A 20,639-nucleotide genomic window follows, 5' to 3' on the forward strand; every position below is an offset into this window, starting at 1 on the left:
AAAGCAAAAACTTCTCAAAAGGATCAAAATCACTCTAGGACACGCTCTGCACACACTTCCTTACACTGGATTCTATAATCATCATTAAATGACTGCCCCCCAACCCCAGGGGATAATGTAGCTTGAGAGCAAGGAGTGGTCCCCTCTCTCTCTTCCCCTGGGGACAAAGGAAGCAGAACAACAACAACAACAACAACAACAACAATGAAAAACCCTGAGACATTTGTGCTCCCCACCTTCCTCAGTCCCTGAACCTCAACACATCATCAGAGGTTCACATGGGCTTGCATCACTCACAGTTCATTAACTGTATTAAAAAGAAAAGAAAAAACTTAAAAGAATAGAAGATATTCTGGGAGAAGGAGAGACAAAGGAGAGAGAGAGAGAGAGAGATCTTGCATCTGCTGGTTCACTCCACAAATGGCTGCAGTGTCCAGAGTGGAGTCGATCCAAGGCCCAGAGCCCAAAGATTGTTCTGGATCTCCATTGCGAGTGAAAGAGTACAACAAATTGAGTATTTGCAATCTATTCATGGAAGTTGGAATATTAACAGAAGTGGAGCAGAACAGCATCCTATACTGGATCTCAACTGTCGCTCCTTGTCAGAGCAGCTGGGGCTGGATCCCGGCACGGCCTCTTGCTGGCCAGGCCTTGAGGGAAACTACTCGTATTCTGAACCTGACCCTGCACTGGTCAGTATACACAGGAGTCTAGTCTGAGATCATCCCACACCAGGTCTCTGGTGGAAACCTCTACTAGACCAGCAGACTCAGACCCTGATGACAGGGACAATCACAGGATGTGTAGTCTGATCTTGAGTGCACAGCTGGTACGACAGGAACCCTGATCTTACCCTCAGCTCCTCTGAGATCAGGGAGACGCAAGCCTGAGATCAGGCTGATGCGCAGGATCCGAGGGAGTGTTAGGAACTAGTGATTCCAAGTGCCACCCGGAGGAGCCCATCTGAGCAAGGCTTCCACGAATCAAAGGGCTGTCATCCCAGCTCCCAGCACAGCCTTGCTCAAGGCCATCCCATCATGTCACCTTAACAACAGCCTGCCTCAAGACTGCAGTGACACCAGAGAGACACTGCAATTTTGCTTAGCGGTTGTTGCTACTGAGTTTTCCCCCTCTGTAGTATCTTAACTTTCATTATAACGATGATGAAGAAGAAGAGGAAGAAGAAGAACAAGAAATACGCAGCTCTGGACTCCTTGAAATTTTGCATGAGATGCCTTGCACATATACACAGGGAGTGAGGTGATGAGCTCTTAAGGACACATTTAAACCGGAGGGACGTGGCAGGACTCTAATCCTACACAGACAAGCACGTTTTCCTTCATCTCCGGACCCTTCTTTGGGCACTTCTCTATAATTCAACTAAACCATTGTGTTTAATCCTTCCGTCAATAGTTACAGAGTCCTCAATTCTAAAATAAGTCAGAACTGTATGCTTTTGCCTGACGATTCCATCGGTTACCACACTGTTACAATCTACACATTTTTGTGTTTTGTTTTTTAAGCTACACATTTAAAAGAAATCATGGGATCTTTATAATTTAACACTATAAATAATTATAAAAATGAAAAATAAAATACAAAAATGGAGCTACCATTGTGGAATAATGGGTAAAGCTACAGAGTATAAATCCGGCATCCCATTTGGGTGCCAGTTTGAGTCCTCCTTTTCTAAGCTCTCTGGGCAACAGAAGATGACAAGTATTTGGGCCCCTTAAGCCATATGAAAGACTCAGATAAGTTCCTGGCTCCTAGCTGCAGCCTGGCCCAGTCTCCTTGTGCCGACCTGACAGTAAACCAGTGGATGGAAGAGCTTTCTCTCTCTCTGTCTCCTTCCTTCCCTCATTTTCTTTAACTTTGGTTTCCAAAATCTTTGATGGATGTATGTATGTGTAATATACACATGCAAAATCTTTTTACATATATATAGAAATTAGATATATATTCAGGGGAAGAAAAAGTCAACAGGGACAAACTTATAGATGAAATTAAAGACGTGTTTCAGTATATTTTATTGGCAAAGATATATGACAATTATCACCATTAAGCATGCAACTGGAGGAAAGCTTTAAGGGTGACCATCCACTTCCACTGTCTGTTTCTCTTAAGGAGAACAAACTCTGCCAAGGAACAGGATGTTTGAACTGGGATTGTGCCGAATGAAGAAAAGGAATGGATGGTCAGCAGTGAAATGCTCCTCTGGCTGCAAGCTCAAGCACAGAGGCACACACATTAAAGCTGTGGCGGCTGCTGCTGCCTCTGTGCCCTCTTCATTCACTTCCACAAAGGACTTGTGGACAATTGTTGAGACAAAAAGATCTCCGGCTGCTGACATGCCAGACAGATCAGCCTTGCCTCTACTAAAGAGATCCTGCACACCCAGGCAGGCCAGATGGGAGTTGAGGACGTAGCTGTCTTCCAGTTTGAACCTAGGCAACCTGACATGGACATCAATGGTGCACATCTTCTCAGGTTTGGTCCACTCATTCAGCTTCTCCAAGGTCAGTTGTTTCTCAATCTGTAAATAGAAACAATCAGGCAAAAAAAAAAAAGAACAAAAAAGAAAAGAAAAGAAGAAGAGAGAGTTGAAATTATTGATACAAAAGAGAAATTAGAAAGGATTATTTAAACGGATGGAGCCATCCTATCAAGCTTTTAGGATTCTTTCTGTATTGTAGTCAAATAGATACTATGTTTGGGTGATTTCATCTGTTTTCTGTCAAGTCCTGAAGTGCAACACATCTGAGTTTCATGTCAACACAGGGCCAAGTATAGACCCTTTGGAAATCGCCAGATCCATCATCCTTCCACCCTTCAGCCACTCAACCACACTCCCAGCTACCCTTTCACTTACTTACCCACCCACCCACTGAAGCTCTGAAAACTATAAATATCCCTGGAGCCGAGTTGAGTTCTATGAACTTCAGCTACTAGGTAACAGTTCTCCTGGCAGATGATATACTAGAGAAAGTTCCTCACCTAATTGGCATTGTAACTGCACCTGTCCCACAACAGTGTTCTGAGCCTTCAATGAGCCGATGTGCACACAGTGCTTGGCACAAGATGCGCTATAACTGTCAGCTCTTGTCATTATTATTGTTATTGCTATTGCGCTCGAAGGGAACTGTCATTCCACTTGTCCTACTAATACTCATAATTTTTTCAATGAGGCTCGAGACTTCCACCTTGCACTCAGAGAAAAGATGAACAGGAAACACACACCCACACACAGAGCATGAACCCAGAAACTGCGGGCCAGTACCTCCTTGAGCCCCGTGGACTCATCCTTGATGTCGTCGGGCAGCAGCAGCAGCATGCTGAGCTCCTTGCCCTGGTAAGGCAGCTCCAGCACACGGCACCTGAGCTCCTGCACGTAGCCGAAGCGAAACCACTTCTTCTGGTACATCATTTTCACTGTCTTGGTCTCTCTCTGAACCATTGAAAAAAATCACTGATTAGTGTCTGAGTTTTGTTTTTAGGAGTACAGAGTATCCCGTGGTCAGTTCCATCCCCTCACCTTGTTGAGTCTGAATGGGGCATCGGTGGTACTCTCTTTCCTGAACTCCTCATGCCACTTCCCCTTGAAATAGATGGCATTCACCAGGACAAGCTTCGTCAGGCTATCAACCACACCTGGGGCCAACACCTGTGGAATTTTACCTAAAAATGAAGACAAAAGCAAGCAAAAAAAATATGTCGATATGGTCTTCATTGCATTGTGGTGCAACCACTTGTGTGAGCCAACCCCTTAACACTGGTATTCTCACATGAGCACCACTTTGAGTCCTGCATGCTCCATAAGAAGGCAGTGAAAGATGGTCCAAGTACCCGTGTCCCTGCCACCCACAGGGGAGACCCAGGGGAAGTTCCAGGCTCCTGCTTTGTCCTGTTGCAGCCTCAGCTGTTGCAGCCATCTGGGGAATGAACCAGGAGAAGGAAAATCTCTCTCCCTACACCCTTCTCTCTCCTTCTCTGTCACTCTGCCTTTCAAATAAATAAGATAATTCTTTTTAAAACTATATGTTTGAATTTCAAATCTGGACTGGCAATGTTCTGGCACTGACTTGCAATCCAAATGTGTATCTTTTACTGAATTTTCATTTAGCATGGTGTTAGGTTAGGAAAGGCCTATTGGGTGTTTCTGCTTAAAATACAAACCACACAGTGAGTTAGGTCAGGAGGACCCAGAAGCTGAAGCAAAGGAGCCAAGACTCTAACAAGTGCAAGCCGAACCCAAAGGCTAAAGGCACTGAAATTCTCTTCTGGGTTGTCTGATCATCTATGAGCTTTACTTGCTACGTGTTCATGCATTAATGACATTTTAGTTTCTTGTCACTTCTTTCAATCTTTCAAGGACTAGTGCACTGTCACAGGAAAAGACAAAAAACAAAAAACAAACAAAAAACAAAAGAGGTCATTGTTGTGGCTCAGTGGGTAAAGCTTCCTCCTGCATCACCAGCATCTCCTATGAGTTCCAGTTCAAGTCCTGGTCACTCCACTTCCAATCCAGCTCCCTGCTAACACACATGGGAAAGCAGCAAGTGATCGCCCAATCGCCCGAACCCCTGCCTTCTACATGGGTGATCAGGATGGAGTTCCAGGCTCTTAGTTTGTACCTGGACACTGTAGTCATTCGGGAAGTGAACTAGCAGATGAAAAAATCTCTTTGTGGAACACTGCCTTTCAAATCAATCAATCAATCAAGTATGTAAATAAATGACAAACATCGCATAGAGTGAAAAGTGTCCCTGATGGATATAACCATGTGTGTGCTGAAGACCCTGTAGATTTGCTGACCCAGAGGAACAGCAGAGAGAGGACACCTTCTAGATGGACAACCCCACCACCACTCTCGTACACTACTCACAGACAAGCCAGTTCACACACACAGAGCTCAGATTCCCCACACACTCAGGCCTACACCTACACTCCCATGTGTTTTAATGCTGTTTTATTTTTAGTTCATTGGATGTTCCTCCACATTTAATTCCATTGATTTTATCATCAACATCAACTTTCAGTTTGGAGAAGCTTAATGGAGTGAAGGGTGATTCTTTTGGCTGCCCAGCTCCATCCTGAGTCTGCCCTTGAATGCACTTCTAACTTGGGAGAGCTGGGCAACAACAACAGCCACTGCAGATGTCATATTTGCACGCACACTGGGGCTCCTGCTCAACATCCATGTGTATGGGCCAGGATGCAGGGGCCTGGGAATGAGCAAGGATGGAGACACATGTGGGGAAGGTGGACAGAGAGAAACACCTGCCCAGTTTCTCACCTTCTGTCAGACCTTTGACCCACTCGTTTATCTCCTTCCTGGCGTCCTCCGAGGCCTGCTGAAAATCCACCCTGGCCAAGTCAGCGCCATACAGTTCCTGAGTTGAAGCCAAGAATTCCTATTTTTTTTATTAAAGGAAAATAACATGAATAACTTCTAATTATTATTAGGAGCTCTCAAAACTTCATGGGAAGGGTGTAATAAGATAAACCTTCACTTTCAGCGAAACATGATTTTATTCCATGTTTCCATAAACTTGTTGAGAAACCTTTGTACATCAAACAGCTTCCTAAGGAATCAAGAGGGCAGAATAGGGTAAGGACACGTTTAAACGGACAGAAAACCATTCAATCAGGATGAAGCAGCGTGGACACATTCCAGGAAACGGGAGTGGACAGAACAACAGCAGAGGGGTGCCTGGAGACTGACAGACACAGGAAAGCAGTGGACATAATGGTCTGGTGTTGCAGTATCTGATACTCTAGTGGCATTCAGCTAATGGCGTTCTGAACTCCACCAGCAGCCAGAACTCCACCAGCAACCAGGTGGGAAGGGACTTTGACTGGGAGCTTGGGAGGTGAACCCAGACGGGGAACTGTCTGTCCTGCTGGTCCGTTTGATTTGACCAGGAGCAGAGACAGAGCAGCAGGTCCCAGGTGGGCAGTGCGAGAACAGCGAGGATTTCATAGCCCAGTCAGCCCCCTAGAGCTGAATTGTTAGCCATTTTGCCTAAGGAGGAAAGGGCAAGGGAAAGGAATGAGCATGCTCTGAGAGGGAGTGAGCTCATTTCTGACTCGGTGAACTGCATCGATGTGGCATTCTGAGGGTTCCACCTGGGGCAGGTCTGGGTAGCCCTCGGATCTGACAGCCAGCAGATCAAGAACTGTAGTGGTGGTATGTCAGGCCTGGGCTTCATTTTGTACACTGTGGCAATAGCTTTAGGACTGCAGGAGACAACAGTGAACTGCGCATGTGCTGAGCTCGCGAGAACTCACTGAGTTCTGTGGATTGCACTGGTCCCGCAGGAAAATAATACCGACTGTGGCATCGTACGGGTCAAAATAGGTCCATGTGGCACCCAGACCTAACGTCCAACAGGTTCCGACAAGATCAGTGCCACCAACAACCTAACTAGATAGGACACCTGGTGTCTCCCTAATCCTGGGACCTGCTCCAACCAGAAGTGGGAGAAAGGTTGCAGAGACAACAGTGTACCCTCAGCACGGTATCATAGGAGGTGGAGATTGTGAGCCAGCAGTCAGGACTATGGAGACCATGGTAGAAATCTAACATAAGAACCCAGACCTGGAACTCGCTGGAGGTTGTGACACAAGTGGCTGCAAGCAAAGAGTTGTGTACCAACTGCAATAAGTAAAATCAAACTGTAGACCTGTGGGTGACACAGCTTAGAAACCTGCCCCAAGAAGAAGACTCTGCTAACCAGAAGTACATGACCAAGAACAAAACAGGAGACAAAGGCACATGAATATTACCAAAAACTCCCTTGCAAAGGAGCAACCTTTAACTGAGAAACTCCCTTGCAAAGGAAACTCCTTGCAAAAGAAACTCCCTTGCAAAGGAAACTCCCTTGCAAAAGAGCAACAGTTAACTGAGGAAGGCCTTGAAAAAGTGGGGCACACAGAATTCATAAAACTCATCTTAACGCTTCTGATCAACAATGAGAAGCATATTCAAGAGTTCAAAGATTTTAAAGAAGCAATAAAGCAAATCAAGGCTGATATATCAGAAATTAAGAATACAGTAGAGCAAATTAAAAGTACAGTGGAGAGTCTCCAAAATAGAATGAAGCAAGCAGAAGAAAGAATCTCAGAATTGGAAGATATTTCCTGTCATCAGGGGGAAGCAAACAAAAAGCTGGAAGCAGAGCTGGATCAGGCCAAAAAAAGTATTCAAGAATTGAAAGACACTATTAAAAGGCCAAATATAAGAGTTATGGGAGTCCCAGAAGGTGCAGAAAGAGAAACTGGGATTAAAGGTGTATTCAATGAAATAATAAGAGAAAATTTCCCTAATCTGGAGAAAGAATTGGGAAACAAGATCCAGGAGGGACACAGAACTCCCAACAGGCTTGATCAAAAGCGATCTTCACCAAGACACATGATCATCAAGCTCTCTTCAATTGAACATAAAGAAAAGATCCTTAAATGTGCACGTGAAAAAAGCCAGTTGACATATAAAGGAATGCCAATTAAGCTCACAGGAGATCTCTCACAGGAAACTCTACAGGTAAGAAGAGAATGGAGTGACATATTCCAGATTCTAAAAGCAAAAATTGTCAGCCTAGGATAACATATCCAGCAAAGCTTTCTTTCGTCTTTGAAAATGAAATAACAGTAAAGAAAAGTTAAAAAAAAATTGCCTCTTCCAAATCTGCCCTACAAATGATACTTCAAGATGTTCTCTTGACAGAGAAGAGGAATAGCACCCAACAAAACCAAAGGCAAACGGGAAGAACATCCCAGTAAAATGACAACAGAAGACTAAACCAATGAACAACCCATTCCTAAAATGACAGAACCAAAGTACCATACATACATACTAAACTCGGAATGTAAATGGCTTCAGCTCAATCAAACATCATAGATTAGTAGACTGGATTAAAAAACAGAACTATATATTGTCTAGAAGAGACACACTTCACCAACAAAAAACAGCAGAAACTATATTGCATGGGTTTTGATGTTTTCAGTTAGTTTCATCTCTTCAAAACACTTTCTTCTGATTAAATCATTCAATGATTCATAGATCATACAAGGCATCATTTTCTTCAAGAAGGTTCTTCATTTTCATTTCTTCAACTACACATTAGTCATTTAGTGGAATGTTATTTAACTTCATGGTGTTGTTAATTTCTTTTTCTCCCTGATGTTGATTTTGTTTTGTGGCTTTTCATTTAAGGGGATGTATAGTAGCTGTGTAATGGAGACTGTCATATCTAGTAACATGTCATTTAACTTCATGGCATTGTAAATTTCTATTTTTCTTTCTATTGTTGATTTTGTATTATGACTTTTCATTTGAGGGGATGTACAGTAGCTGTGAAATGGAGACTAACATCCAGATGTGAGGATACAATGTAATATGCATTTCTACTTTCAGACAAAGATGGACTCCCAATGAAACTGTTTACTATATCCTGACAATAGGTTGCTGGACTCTCTGCCATTGTCCATGCCCGCAGTGATGGACATATGACTGTGTATGAGGAACTATGCTTTAGTAATGATATAGAGGAACTAGGCTGGGGGAGATAACTGGGGCGGAGATAAGGGAAATGCCAGGAGCCTATGGAACTGTATCATAAAATGATAATCATAATAATAAAATGTAAAGAAAAAAAGAAATGCAAAGAAAAAAATGAAAGCAAAAAAAAAAAAGGAAAGAAAAAAAAGCTTACTAAAAATTCATGGAAATCTTTCTAAAGACCGCATTTCATTATACCATAAAACTTCACTTAATGCTTTTTAAACGTTTTATTCGTAAGAAACGTACTCATTTATTGTCTTAATCATTTTTAAGTGTACATTCAATCATGGTAAACCTAGCCCTCATACGTACACTATACAAAAGCTACTCACACATACAAAGAAGAAAAAATTTAAAAATCAAAGATAAAAACAATAAAAAGGCAAAAAGAAACAAAAAAGAACAAAGAAAAAACCTACTCATTTTTTCTGATCCTGGATTTATCTATACATAAATATATATACTTGCAAACCTTTTCATGTAGTTTGAAGTCACTTCTACATTAACAGAGCATTCAGAAGTATAGATTTCACTCTATACACTGTGAAATGAGACCATGGCATCAGTATCACAAGAAGGCAGGGGCATTCTTTCATAGGGTCCTTTCCAGATTGCTGTTTTATGTGTTTTGTTTTGATTTATGTTTTCTGAATGCTTACAAACCTGTGAATGTGCTACTGTCCTTGGCTGTGTGAGGGAAGCAAGCCCAGTGGGGTCTGGGGATCCCTAGCCCGGCATACTCACAGGGAGAAAGGCGTAGGTTTTCTCTCCATAGAGCCTGTTAGCGAGTTTCAGCACACAGGCCTCCCTGCGCTTGCTCATCTCAGCATGCAGGCTCTGGAATCGCGAATGAACATCCTCCACGGCATCTAAATGAAGAGCCTAAGAACCAAAGACACACATTGCCAACAGCCACCCACGCCAGAGTTACAGAGCGAGTCCTGAGCATTTTGCTGCCATCCAACTCAAAGCCTTCTCACCACCAATGGGAAGGGCCCAGCTTGGTACTGGACTCCTAGGTCCAAGAAGCAACTAGCATCAGGAAACCTCACAACACAGCCCCAGGGACACAGGAACCACCACAGCAACCTCGGGACATCACTCCCTGTCCCAGGATGTAGGTGGTAACCCATGATCTGCTTTTCTCTCCCCATCCCACCAAAGAAATTCATAAGTGATATTTCATATTCATGTTGTGAGCCACAGATGAGCTGTCTGGAATCTCTCAGGATCAGCAGTGGAGAGGAGAACCCCCATCCTTCTCCATCACACACGGTCACCTCTTTCTCCTCCTACCACATTAGCACTCATAAACTCATTTATTGAAAAATGATCTCTTTAACTTGGCATTCTGGCCAAAGCTTAATTCCGGCCTGTCTCCCCCATCCTCGCCTCCCACACATATACTGATTATATATCAAGTGGATTTTTAAGAACATTTTATAGTGGGGCTAGCATAAAGTCTCAACTGGCTAATCCTCCACTTGCAAGATCCCATGTGGACACCAGTTCTCTGTCCCAGCTATTCCTCCTCCCATCCAGTTCTAGGCCTGTGGCCTGGGAAAACAGCTCAACAAGTCCTGGGACCATACACCCAAATGGGAGACCCAGAAGTGCATTGCTTCTGCTTTCAATCAGCTCAGCTCTGGCCTTTGCAGCATCTGGGGAATAATCCAGCGATAGAAGATCTTTCTTTCTCTCTCTTGCTTTCACTATGTAAATCTCCTTTTCAATTAAAGAAAAAAAAGCAAATCTATGTGGTAGTTATTCCTGAGTCTGTTCTGGAGGCCAATCGCCTCCCCATTCTGTCATCTGGCACAAGAAGGGATTCCCCAGCATCAAAGGAATGCCCATCACCAATCCCTCACTCACTAGCAAACTCCTCCAAGATCTTCCCTTCTCCACTCAGGTGGTTTCCGCCAACTGTTACAAATCTCCTAGCAGGTGTCAACATTGGGGATCAGTTACTGGACAGGAAGATCCAGAAGGGGTTTGACGAGCACATGCCCAGGGTCCACCATCTGCTGGAACTTGCTCCCACCTCCCAGCCATAGCGACAGGGGCAGAGTCCAGAATATGGCGCAAGGCAACCACACCTGAAGGATCATGCAGCAAATAGAACGGGAACAACAGATCGGATTCGAGAGGCATCCTGAGTCACAACAAAGCAGATGCTCTCCACTCAGAAGTTTCCCACACCCCTATAGGGTCTGTTTGCAGAGACGCCCCACAGACTTTCTCCATTCAGGTCCTGCAGGATCCAGCATCCCTGAGTCGTCACCCCTATTCAGCAGAAGCAGCCAGAAAGGACCAGGAGTGCCCTATTCCATCAAAGAGGTGGGCATGTTAGCCTGGAGAGTCCGGGGAAGGTGGAAAGTCCTTAGGTGGCACCAAAAGTTTCTACAAAATAGCACCCCTTCACTCGTTCAAATGCAGCTGACCAATCAGAAGACAACACACACCATTACCTCAAGCTCCAACATCACCACTACCTAAGCTCGGCACGCCTTCGTCCAGCACATTTTCCTCACCCAATCCTTAGCTCACCAGTAAACATAGCCCTGGGGCAGAACCTATAAAACCCTGTTGGGTCATCATTCTGGTCTCAGTAGCCATGCTGTTTTGCTGTGAGTTCTATTCTAACACTAGGGGATTTGGCCAAAGCCTGACCTTCATCAGGCTGCACCTGCATACCATCAGGGACAGGGCAACAGGGTATTCAAAAAGCCTCCCTCTTCTGCCACTCCCATCGTCTGGGCTTCAAGAGGAAGGGAGAACTGCCCTCCCATCTGAAGGACCCTCAAGAAGCAAAGTGTCCCCTCCATGCACATGAAGGCGGGAGGGGAATGCCTGCCATCCTGGCTTCTCCACTTGCTGCCACAATACCAACAGCCTGGTCCCAACCTGCCAGATTCCAACTCTCTCTAAGTCTGCAGGACCCTGCCTCTGCCAGGCTCAGGAGGGGACATGGCTTACAGAACAGCTGCCCAAAATCTGCCACCCACGGGAATGGCAGCAGTCTCCAGTGTGGGGATTTGGGCAGCTTTGTTCACTTGCATGCCTTCAAAACACACAGCAGGTGCTCAACAAGGCATGCAAACTGGGCTTTGCTACAAGGCTGACCTCACTCACCCAAAAGCTCTGGCAGACAGGGTCAACTACACAGGGTCAGGGACAGCGCCATGGGCCTGTCTCTGCTGAAACCAAGGAGGGCGAGGGAAGACAAGGCGTCTGCTGACCTTGGACAGCTGGGCCTCCGTGTCTCCTCGGGCCCCCAGGAGGATCATAGCCATGGCCGAGGAGATGCTGTAGGGAGACACGAAGATGTTTCCCGTAGGGTTGTCTTTGTCCAAGGCCAGGAACAGGTCCAAGGCAAAACGGGTGTTGGCTGCACTCAGCGGCTCCATGGTGACGTCTGTGACAGAACAGAGGGCTTGAGATAACCACTGCCCAAGGTGGCACAGCTCAAGACCTCCTGCCCATCATCACTGGCTTCCTTCACACATGCAAACCATCCTGGCACCTGCAGCTTCTCCCTCTCTCTCCCTTATACCCTTCTCAGGAGTGCAGCCGCACTCTGCAGGAGCACAGGGCTAGAACCTGGGGACTCCTTGAGAGCTGACCTAGTGCACAGCTCAGTCTGAGAGAGTGCCCCACCCCACACCACACTCCCTGGGCAGAGTTATGTCCCTTCTGGGAGGGGACCCTTCCCTAACCCACCCCTACCAGGGCCAATTGCATATTTGTGGCATCCTTGTGTGAAGGCCACACAGACTGATCACCTTCAACCTGTCTGTCCTGCTGTAGAGTTATAGGATTTCAGTCCCATCTGCATTAGGCCAGACATAATGGTTTCTGTTTATGAGGGGTCTTTTATATGGCCAAACCAGCACCCCTCTGCTGGGAAAACACACATTTCTGTTCTTCTGGCTCAAACCACAGAGTCACTCCTACAACACCCCATAGCCTTCATTTCTTCATGGCATTTCCAATTTTTAAAAAATTTGTCGCTCCTTATTGATCATGAAAACAAGTTCCGGCAAAGACCCATGAGAATCAACAAGCTCATCACCGTCATGTTTGAGATTCAGGCCACACAGCCTTCCTGTTCAGAGCAGGCGTATCTCTGGGCCCAGCTAGGAAAGGAAATGGGGACGAGGGACCCCTTTGGTTGCGGCAGCAGGTGCAAGGTACTCGGCCTGGGGTGGGTTTGAGGTGGGGTACCCTCAGCTGGCTCAGGCCAGGAGGCAGACCCCGACAGTCCATGTGGGTCAGCAGGCTCAGGCTAGTTGCCGCGGCCACACCCTCCTACTTCTGGAGCTATAAAGGACCAGGAGCTGAGCTTCTGTGCCAGGAAGGAGGAGGGAGTTGCAAAGAAGAAAGGTTCCTCTCACCTGTGGGCTGGGCTCCTTCTGGGCCTGGGCAGGCTGGGAGCTGCACCCTCTCACCCTGTGTCTCCTGGGGCACCCCAGGAGCCCAGCTGGTGTTCAGGCTGTTGGGGCTGCCAGGCTGTTCCGGCCAGGGCCTCTCTGCTTACATGCGGTTCTGTGCCTGGATTCAGCACTGGGAGAGCAGAGGAAGTGAGCAGAACCCGCTGCCACGCCCTATAACATGTGGAAAGGAAGTGTCACAGGCTGGCCCTCCACCAGCTCACTCCCGTGGAGTGTGGGTGCCCAGATTGTGATGATTAAATCTCTGATATCTAGCACAACCCCGCCCGCTGCTGCTGTCGGGAAATGGTGGGGAGGGGAGGCTGGGGACATGGGCCAGGAGATTCAACCACTCAGTCCCAGATCTCCCACAAATCTCCAGTGAGGAGCTATTTCTTCCTAAGAATGAACAGCTAAGCACACACTCTGTGTCCTAGAGGGCACTCCGGGCACTCTGCACTATCTAGACCCCAAACTCAAGGAGTTTTGGAGCAAGAAGAAACAAAAGAAATTTGGGGCACCTTACACAGGGGGAAAAAATTTCAAACATCCTCACTGTGGTTTGTAGTTGTAGAGCCGTCAGCTCCCGAGCTCAGCCTTGAAGCCTGGCTTTTCTCAGCTGTCCCTGAAGGCCCCTCCCCAGCTGTCCAGTCCCCTTGGTTCCCATGTCACTTACACTTCAACCAGCTGGAGAAGTCGTCAGATATGGCTTGGTGTGAGGGTGGTCAAGGTCAAAAACATTTCTTTAAAATAGGGTTTTTATTTATTTATGTGATAGTAGAGTTCACCCAGAGAAAAGGAAAGAGGGGAGAGAGATCTTCCATGCACTGGCTTATTCTACAAATCACCAGAACAGGTAGATATGTAGATATGGGTCAGATCAAACCCAGGGGCCAGGAGCCTCTTACTTATCTCACACTGGGTGCAGGGGCCAAGCACTTGAGCCATCCTCCACTGCTTTCCTAAACACATTAAAGGGAGCTGCATTGGAAGAGAAGCAGCCAGGATTTTAGCCTATGGGATGCTAGGCTCAGCAAGAAGTGACTTAGCCAACAGTGCCACAAGTCAGGCCCTTAAAATCAGTTTTATCTTTAAATTGATTTGCTTATGTCAACATGCGTAATTAACAGAAGGTGTTTCAATATCAAAAACAGTATAAACACTGTATCACCAAATTACTAAGATGAGGGAAGTGTGAGTGTTGGGCTGCCTGGCCCTTTAAATGCCTCCATCTGTAATCCTACCCAAATTACCCAGTGCTGTGGAGTGTGCAGGGCAAGCCTGTGTTCAGGAACCAGGAACTGTCTGCCCTGCTTCCTTAGGCATTTCCGTTGCCATCCACTCTCCTCTGCTTTCTAGTGCAACTGTCATCAAGGAAGAACAAAGGGCAGATCTTTCCTTTGCTTAGGCTGGACTGCCCTCTGTGACTGGGGGTTGCTTGTTAACTGAGGGAACTTCTCTGTCATAAACAAGTTCCCTGGAATGAGAGAGCAAGCCACAACAAGCTGAAGAGAAGTCAGCCCAGCCAGAGTTGGTAACCAGGATTGCACAGCATTGGGCAGTTTCTGGGACTTGAAGAAACCAACGTCCCCAAAGAGACTGCTCTGTGGCTTCTGGGAAGTGGTGGATCAGATCTGTTGGCCTCCCATCTGAGGTCAGAGCTCAGGGTGAAGCTTCTACCATGAGGTCAGCTTCTGAAAGCCAAGTGTGGAAGGGGCCCCAGAGAAGCTCCCCTCAAACCCCAAGCTGCGGGAGCTGAGGCAAAGGGTGCTGAGTTTCTCATTTCTTTCCCTCCATCAAGGCACATGCATGTGCTCACCTGGAGAGCAACCACCTGGGCCAAGTGTACCTTAAAACCATCTCCTCAATGCACATGTGCATACACATTATAAACGTCTGAGGAAGATCGTTCCTTATCAACCATCAATTCATCACACACTGTCTAAGATGAGGCTGAACCAACTCTTCTGTTACTTGGTACTTATCCCACCCATGTAGGAAGGACACTTCCGGTCCAGGGCTGAAGGGTCTGACGCCATGCTCTGTCCAGCTGCCAGGATCAGAGGCTCCTGGGGCTGCCAGAGACACCTGATTTTACTGGTGCCCACCCTCATCCCTGGGGGTCCCGTCCAGTGGGAGAATCCCTCCATGATGGCATTGCATGTGCTAAAATGGGGAAAAGGAGGAAAGGTCCACTGAGCACTGCCCAATCAGTCCCCTTCCCTGTCCATCTCTGACAACATAAGCTCAGGGCTGTGTTTTCTTTGGACAGGTAAGGGAGTTTGGCAGCCCAGGTGTCACAGTCAGACACACACTACCCCACTAGCAAGCCCATCCTCAGAGCCCGTCTTCAGAATTTAAAGAGTCAGCCGCTCCATCAGCCAATGGTTCCATTCCAGCCCAGGAGCACTGTCCCACGTGGAATTGCCCAAGCAATGAGCAAATGATCTCTGACCTGAGTGAAGTCCCACAGGATGGCCAAAACCATGCTGTAGCTATTTTCCTCTCCAGCATGCTAATGGTAGCTCAGGGTCCACGTGAGCGGTGTGTCTGTGTCCCTTCCAGGTGACATGCTGCTGTCATAGTCCTTGTCCCTGCATAGGACGACTTTGAATTAAACTTATGTCTCATCACCATCCACCACCATTACTTGCAGTTTTGCCCACTGCACCATGGCCATTCTCAGTCAACAGTGTGGCCATCTCCTGGACACATGGTGGTCAGTTGCCAGTGGACCCACCTGTCTGCCACCAGCACACCTTGCCATCTGCAGGTTCCCACACTCTGAGTGTTCCCACACTCATCAGGCTGGGTATCCACAGCAGGAGCCTTCACATCCCCTGGGGCTTGTTGGTCCCATCAATAGCTTGGCCATTCCTTCACGCAGTGCAGCTGTCCACTGTGGCCCCGGTGTGGCTCCAGTTCTTAATGTGTTGTTCTCAAGCGAGCTCTATTGAGCCTTCATGGTTCTCAAGTGTAGCAAGACCAAGGTCAAGGCCGCAGCAGGTGCACTGCGTGGGGAGGGCTGTTCTCTGCCCCTCAAGTGACACCTTGCTGGTGCCTCCTCCACAGAGGCAGGTGGAGAGGCAAAAATCCTAACACGGGCTAAAGGCCCTTACTTCTGAGGGCCTCATCCCCCCATGGCCTAGCCACCTTCTCAACACTGTCTCTTGGAGGAGAAGCATATTTCTGTCCAGTTTCTTACCTATTCTCTACTGCAGTGAGGCCCCCATCTCCAGGGGGTTGTGCTCAAAGATCCGGGCAGACACTGAATCCACATACAGGGCTGACCCTGCGGTATAGCCCCAGACCCTCTGCTCCCCAAGATAGTTACCAGGCAGCTAACGGGTGCAGATGGACACACCAGACACAGGGAGCGTTCACAACGCGAGTCGGATGAAGGGGGAAGGCATCAGGCTTTCTCGCGCTAACTCTCCTCTGCACACAACTGCAAGCCTAAGAATGGGCTTGTTCCAGAACTTTCCATGGGTAACTGTAGCCATGAATGGTGAAACAGTGCATGAGGGGAGACTGAAAGATTCCTGAACCTAGTGCTTGGAAACAGAAGTGTACAGGCTGGCACAATGGCACAGCTAAGCCTGTACCTGTGACACTGCCATCCCATATGGGTACCGGTTCATGTCCTAGCTGCCCCACTTCCCTTCCAGATCCCTGATGATGTGCCTGGAAAAGCAGCAGAGAATCACCTGAGAGCCAGGGCCCCTGTACCTTTGTGAAGGACATGAAACAGACTCCTGGGTTCTGGCCTGCCGAGGCCCACTCGTTATGCCCATTTGGGGAGTGGACCAGCAGATGAAAGATTATCTCTCTCTCTACTGTTTCTCTCTCTCTCTCTTTCTTTCTCTTCTTTCTCTCTATGTCTCTATCAAATAGAAAAATCTTTAGAAATTAATATGAGAAAAAGAGTGAAAGATACAAAATAACTTGATATTTTCCAATAATTATTCAGCTTGTTTGCAAGAAGCTATTTATAACTTGTTCAAACAGCTAGGAAAGTAGCTCAAAATCATTCCTCTGATAATTCCTTGTGAGGATTCAGAGTGTGACAATCTTGGCATGGGAATTAGTTGAGTATTCAGGGCTGTGCTTGGGTTCCTGGACACTTCTGGGAGAGCTTCCCTGTTTGCATTGTCCCCTGAAGGGTTCTGAGTCATGGAAACGGAGGGGAAAGCTGTGCTGCTCCTCTACTACCGCCGGACGGCGGCAGAGGGCAGGCTTGATTTACTGATAGAAAAACCAGGGGTGTGGTCAGGGTGCTGTCTGCTGGGCCTGGGTGCTGTGTGCTGGGCCAGGGTGCTGCCTGCTGTCAGTTCAATTCGGCCCACCAGGGAGACCAACATTTCTGCAGCCCAGTCATCCCTTGCAAACACACACCAGATACGAGGGTATTTCTCTGCCCTCATCTCCTCCTTTTCCTCCCTTATTGCCCAGCTTTCCGTTGCCATCTCAAATGCCAGTTTTTTTTCTTCAGGGACTTGATTGTTGCTCTTGTTTTCCTGAAACTCATAATTTTGTCTCTTCTCAGTGTGGTCTGTTTTCCAAAATTCCCATGACAACTGGGCCTGGTGCCGTCTGCCAAGTCAACACTTTGTTTCTGTAAGATTTAAATCTTTATATTTGAAAGGCAATTATCCCGGCTTTAGCAACTGCCAGGGTTGCCTTGTACCTAGGCCAAGAGTTACACTGCTGGGAGTTACACTGTTGCAGCTGGTGGGCATTCTGGGCCTGGTTAGTCTGTGTTAACTATACCAGCATGCCAGCATGCTTGTTTATTCATTCTGAAGATAAGTGGAGAAGGTGTGGAACACCAGGTTGGTACATGCCACCCCAGCACCCGGGTGGGCAGGGTTAGGGATGCTGCAGATTGCATGAGGAAGGGGGTCTGGGTACATATTGGAGTGGGAACAGCTGAGGGCATATTTGACAGGGAAGGAATGACTTCTGTGGTCTTCCACAGACTTGGCTACTACACTCACAGGTAGGCACGGGAGCCGAGGCAGAACATTTTATAGGGAGAAAGCTAGAGGGCATGTCTGGGTGAGACCAAGGCACCAAGCCACTGTGGAGACCTGGGCTGGGTTAAACAGCATTGCCCACATCCTGCTGCTACATACAACATCTGAGACTGAGGACTTACCTGGCTTGGCAGTACCCACCTGTGAATGTCAGAGCAGGGATGACCCTCTTCAGGCTGGCCACAGCACTCACACGAGTGCAAAGAAACCAAATCTGGGGGCAGGTTCTATAGGGGGCTTGTGGACTCAGCTCTGTGATGTTTTAGCACCTGCCTGTTTGCACAGAGAGCTTGGGGCAGTGATGGGCTCAGGCAGGCTGAACCACAGAACTCACAAGACCAGACCCATGTGACACTTTCAGGAGATGGTGCTGGGAGGATGCCAGGGTGGGCCAGGCCATGGCACGTGCCAGCACAGACAAGGGCCAGGACTGAGGTGACACGGGACCAAGCAAAGCCACTGCCTCACTGGCATGTGTAAAATCCACATTGTAAGCAGGCCAGCTCGGGGCACTTGGAGCAATGCTCTACTACTCTATAGCTGCTGCAGGGGAGCACAATACAGATCTGGGGGCAGGCAAGTCCATGCAAGTCTGCAGCATTCTTTGGCATTAGTGTAGGCTGGGCATGAAGACAGACCAGGCTGGGAGAGCCAGGCGAGAACAGAGGCCGCACCCAGCAATCTAGGCCAGGCTTTGCAGCATGCTTCAGGGTCTGTGGATGCACTCTAGTGGGCTTGGTCAACCGATGGTACTTGGGAAAATATTTCAACCCCTGAGCAACAAAAGCAAAACCTTCTCAAAACTATCAAAATCACTCCAGTGACACCCTCTGAACACTGATCCCCACAATTGATCTCTAATCAGCATTAAATGACTGCCAGCCCATCCCCAGGGGATAACAGTAAGAGTATCCTTTAAAGTACAGCAGTGCAGCAACCTATACTGGAACTCAAGTGTCACTCCTATGTCAGAGCAGCTGGGGCTGGATCCTGGCACTGCCTCTTGCAGCCAGCCCTTGAGGCAAACTTTTCATATTCCCAGTGTCACAGCTGAATCATCTACAATTGGATGTGATGCTAACCAAGCTTTAAGGTGTGTGGGTGAACATAACGGACCATCACTAGGTTATATCCATCTAGATGGCATCTGTTGGGCTGTCCAGGCCAACGAGAACTGTGTCTTGGAAGTTGGTCTCATAGGTTCTGGGGACTGGTCCAGGCAGAGGATACAGAGTTAGGCCAGTATCAGGACCATCCTCATCCACATGCAGAAAGTGACTGGCAGTTAAGTGTTACTTGAAGCCAACTCTTTCACCTTCAGTCATATGAAGGAGGGGAAACTTCTATTTGCTGCCAGGTTCTGAAAGAGTTAACATCAGAATCCTGATGGCTCTTCGTTCTAAGCCCTCTGTGAGATCAGAAGTTCTCTCTACATTTTTGGAAGACTCATGCTGCTGTTCACTGCTGTGTGTCCTGCTGAGGCCAGTACAGAGCAGAGAAGACAAAGTCCCTGACAGAGGGACAGCCCCTGCTACCTTCCCGCTCCGCCCCTCCCTGCTGCCACATCTATCTTCTGGCCTTTCCTTTACAGGGAGAGCAGAGCACCCTTCAACTCCCAGTCCGCCCCATCCTTCCCCTAGATAACCAGGACCTTTGACTAGATGGCTGCACCTTACAGTTTCATGTAACCTCCATTCAGGTTCAATTGTTTCACAAGAATGACTCACAGATCTCAGGTAAGTGCTGCCGTGCTCATTTTGCTTATTTATTCACGAGGAATATCCAGGTGGAAGAGAGAAGTATGAGGCAGTGTTGGGGTACAGGTGAATGCTATGATAGTGTATTAGAATGCTATGATAGTGTATTAGAATGCTATGATAGTGTATTAGAATGCTATGATAGTGTATTAGAATGCTATGATAGTGTATTAGAATGCTATGATAGTGTATTAGAATGCTAGAACAGAATGCTTTTGTTGGGCAGTGTGAGGTTCCTTTGTGTAGAGAAAACTGCTACTTTGCCAGGCCAGGAGGCGCCTGGAGCTTGGGAGGATTCCGCTTTAGTGATAAATCTGTTCTTTGCTGACCTGCAACTTTGTGAACCCAGGTGCAAGGGGGCAAGGGCACAATTCTTCTCCGGTCCCAGGAACAGGAGGAAGAAAAGGGTGTGAGAATGGGATGAGCCATACAGATAATGGGTATGGGAACAGAACAGGCTGCCTGTGCCTGAAGGCCATAAAAATGAACAAATCTAAGGTTGTTACTTTTGATGAATTTCCCAGCCCAAAAGGACCTATATAAGCTTCTGTCTTAGACTGTTGGGGGTCCGACCACCCCGCCTGGCTGGCCTGTGTGCCCCGAGTGCGGTCTGGCCCCAGCATGCTGGCGCAATAAACTCTGTTTGCTGTTTGCATTACCAGTGAGACTCTGTCATTCTCCAGGGGTTGACTAGCTCGCACCCTGACGTCTGGGAGCTTTACCCGGAGTCTAACAGTATAGTGGGTGGCAGACTGAGTTCCCAGGCCCTCCCAAAGCCTGGCACCTTCCCAACACCTCGATATGTTCACCAAAGATTTCTATTTCTGTAGCAGTCTATCCTGGATCACAAATC

The 20,639-nt window shown here is 47.5% G+C and overlaps 1 protein-coding gene across 1 annotated transcript; it reads right to left on the reverse strand.

Annotated features, from left to right (window-relative positions):
- Nucleotides 1-2,013: 2,013 nt before the first annotated feature.
- Nucleotides 2,014-11,977, reverse strand: LOC121167768 (leukocyte elastase inhibitor-like). The gene is made up of 6 exons (XM_040997352.1): nucleotides 11,803-11,977; nucleotides 9,308-9,445; nucleotides 5,297-5,414; nucleotides 3,536-3,678; nucleotides 3,281-3,448; nucleotides 2,014-2,536 (listed from the first exon to the last, which is right to left on the reverse strand). The coding sequence occupies exons 1-6, from the start codon at nucleotides 11,968-11,970 to the stop codon at nucleotides 2,123-2,125; spliced, it is 1,149 nt and encodes a 382-aa protein (XP_040853286.1). The 5' UTR covers nucleotides 11,971-11,977; the 3' UTR covers nucleotides 2,014-2,122.
- Nucleotides 11,978-20,639: the final 8,662 nt, after the last annotated feature.

The sequence above is a fragment of the Ochotona curzoniae genome, unplaced genomic scaffold (assembly GCF_017591425.1).
Source record: "Ochotona curzoniae isolate NIBS_2020 unplaced genomic scaffold, NIBS_Ocur_1.0 patch426, whole genome shotgun sequence".
NCBI classification, from domain to species: domain Eukaryota; kingdom Metazoa; phylum Chordata; class Mammalia; order Lagomorpha; family Ochotonidae; genus Ochotona; species Ochotona curzoniae.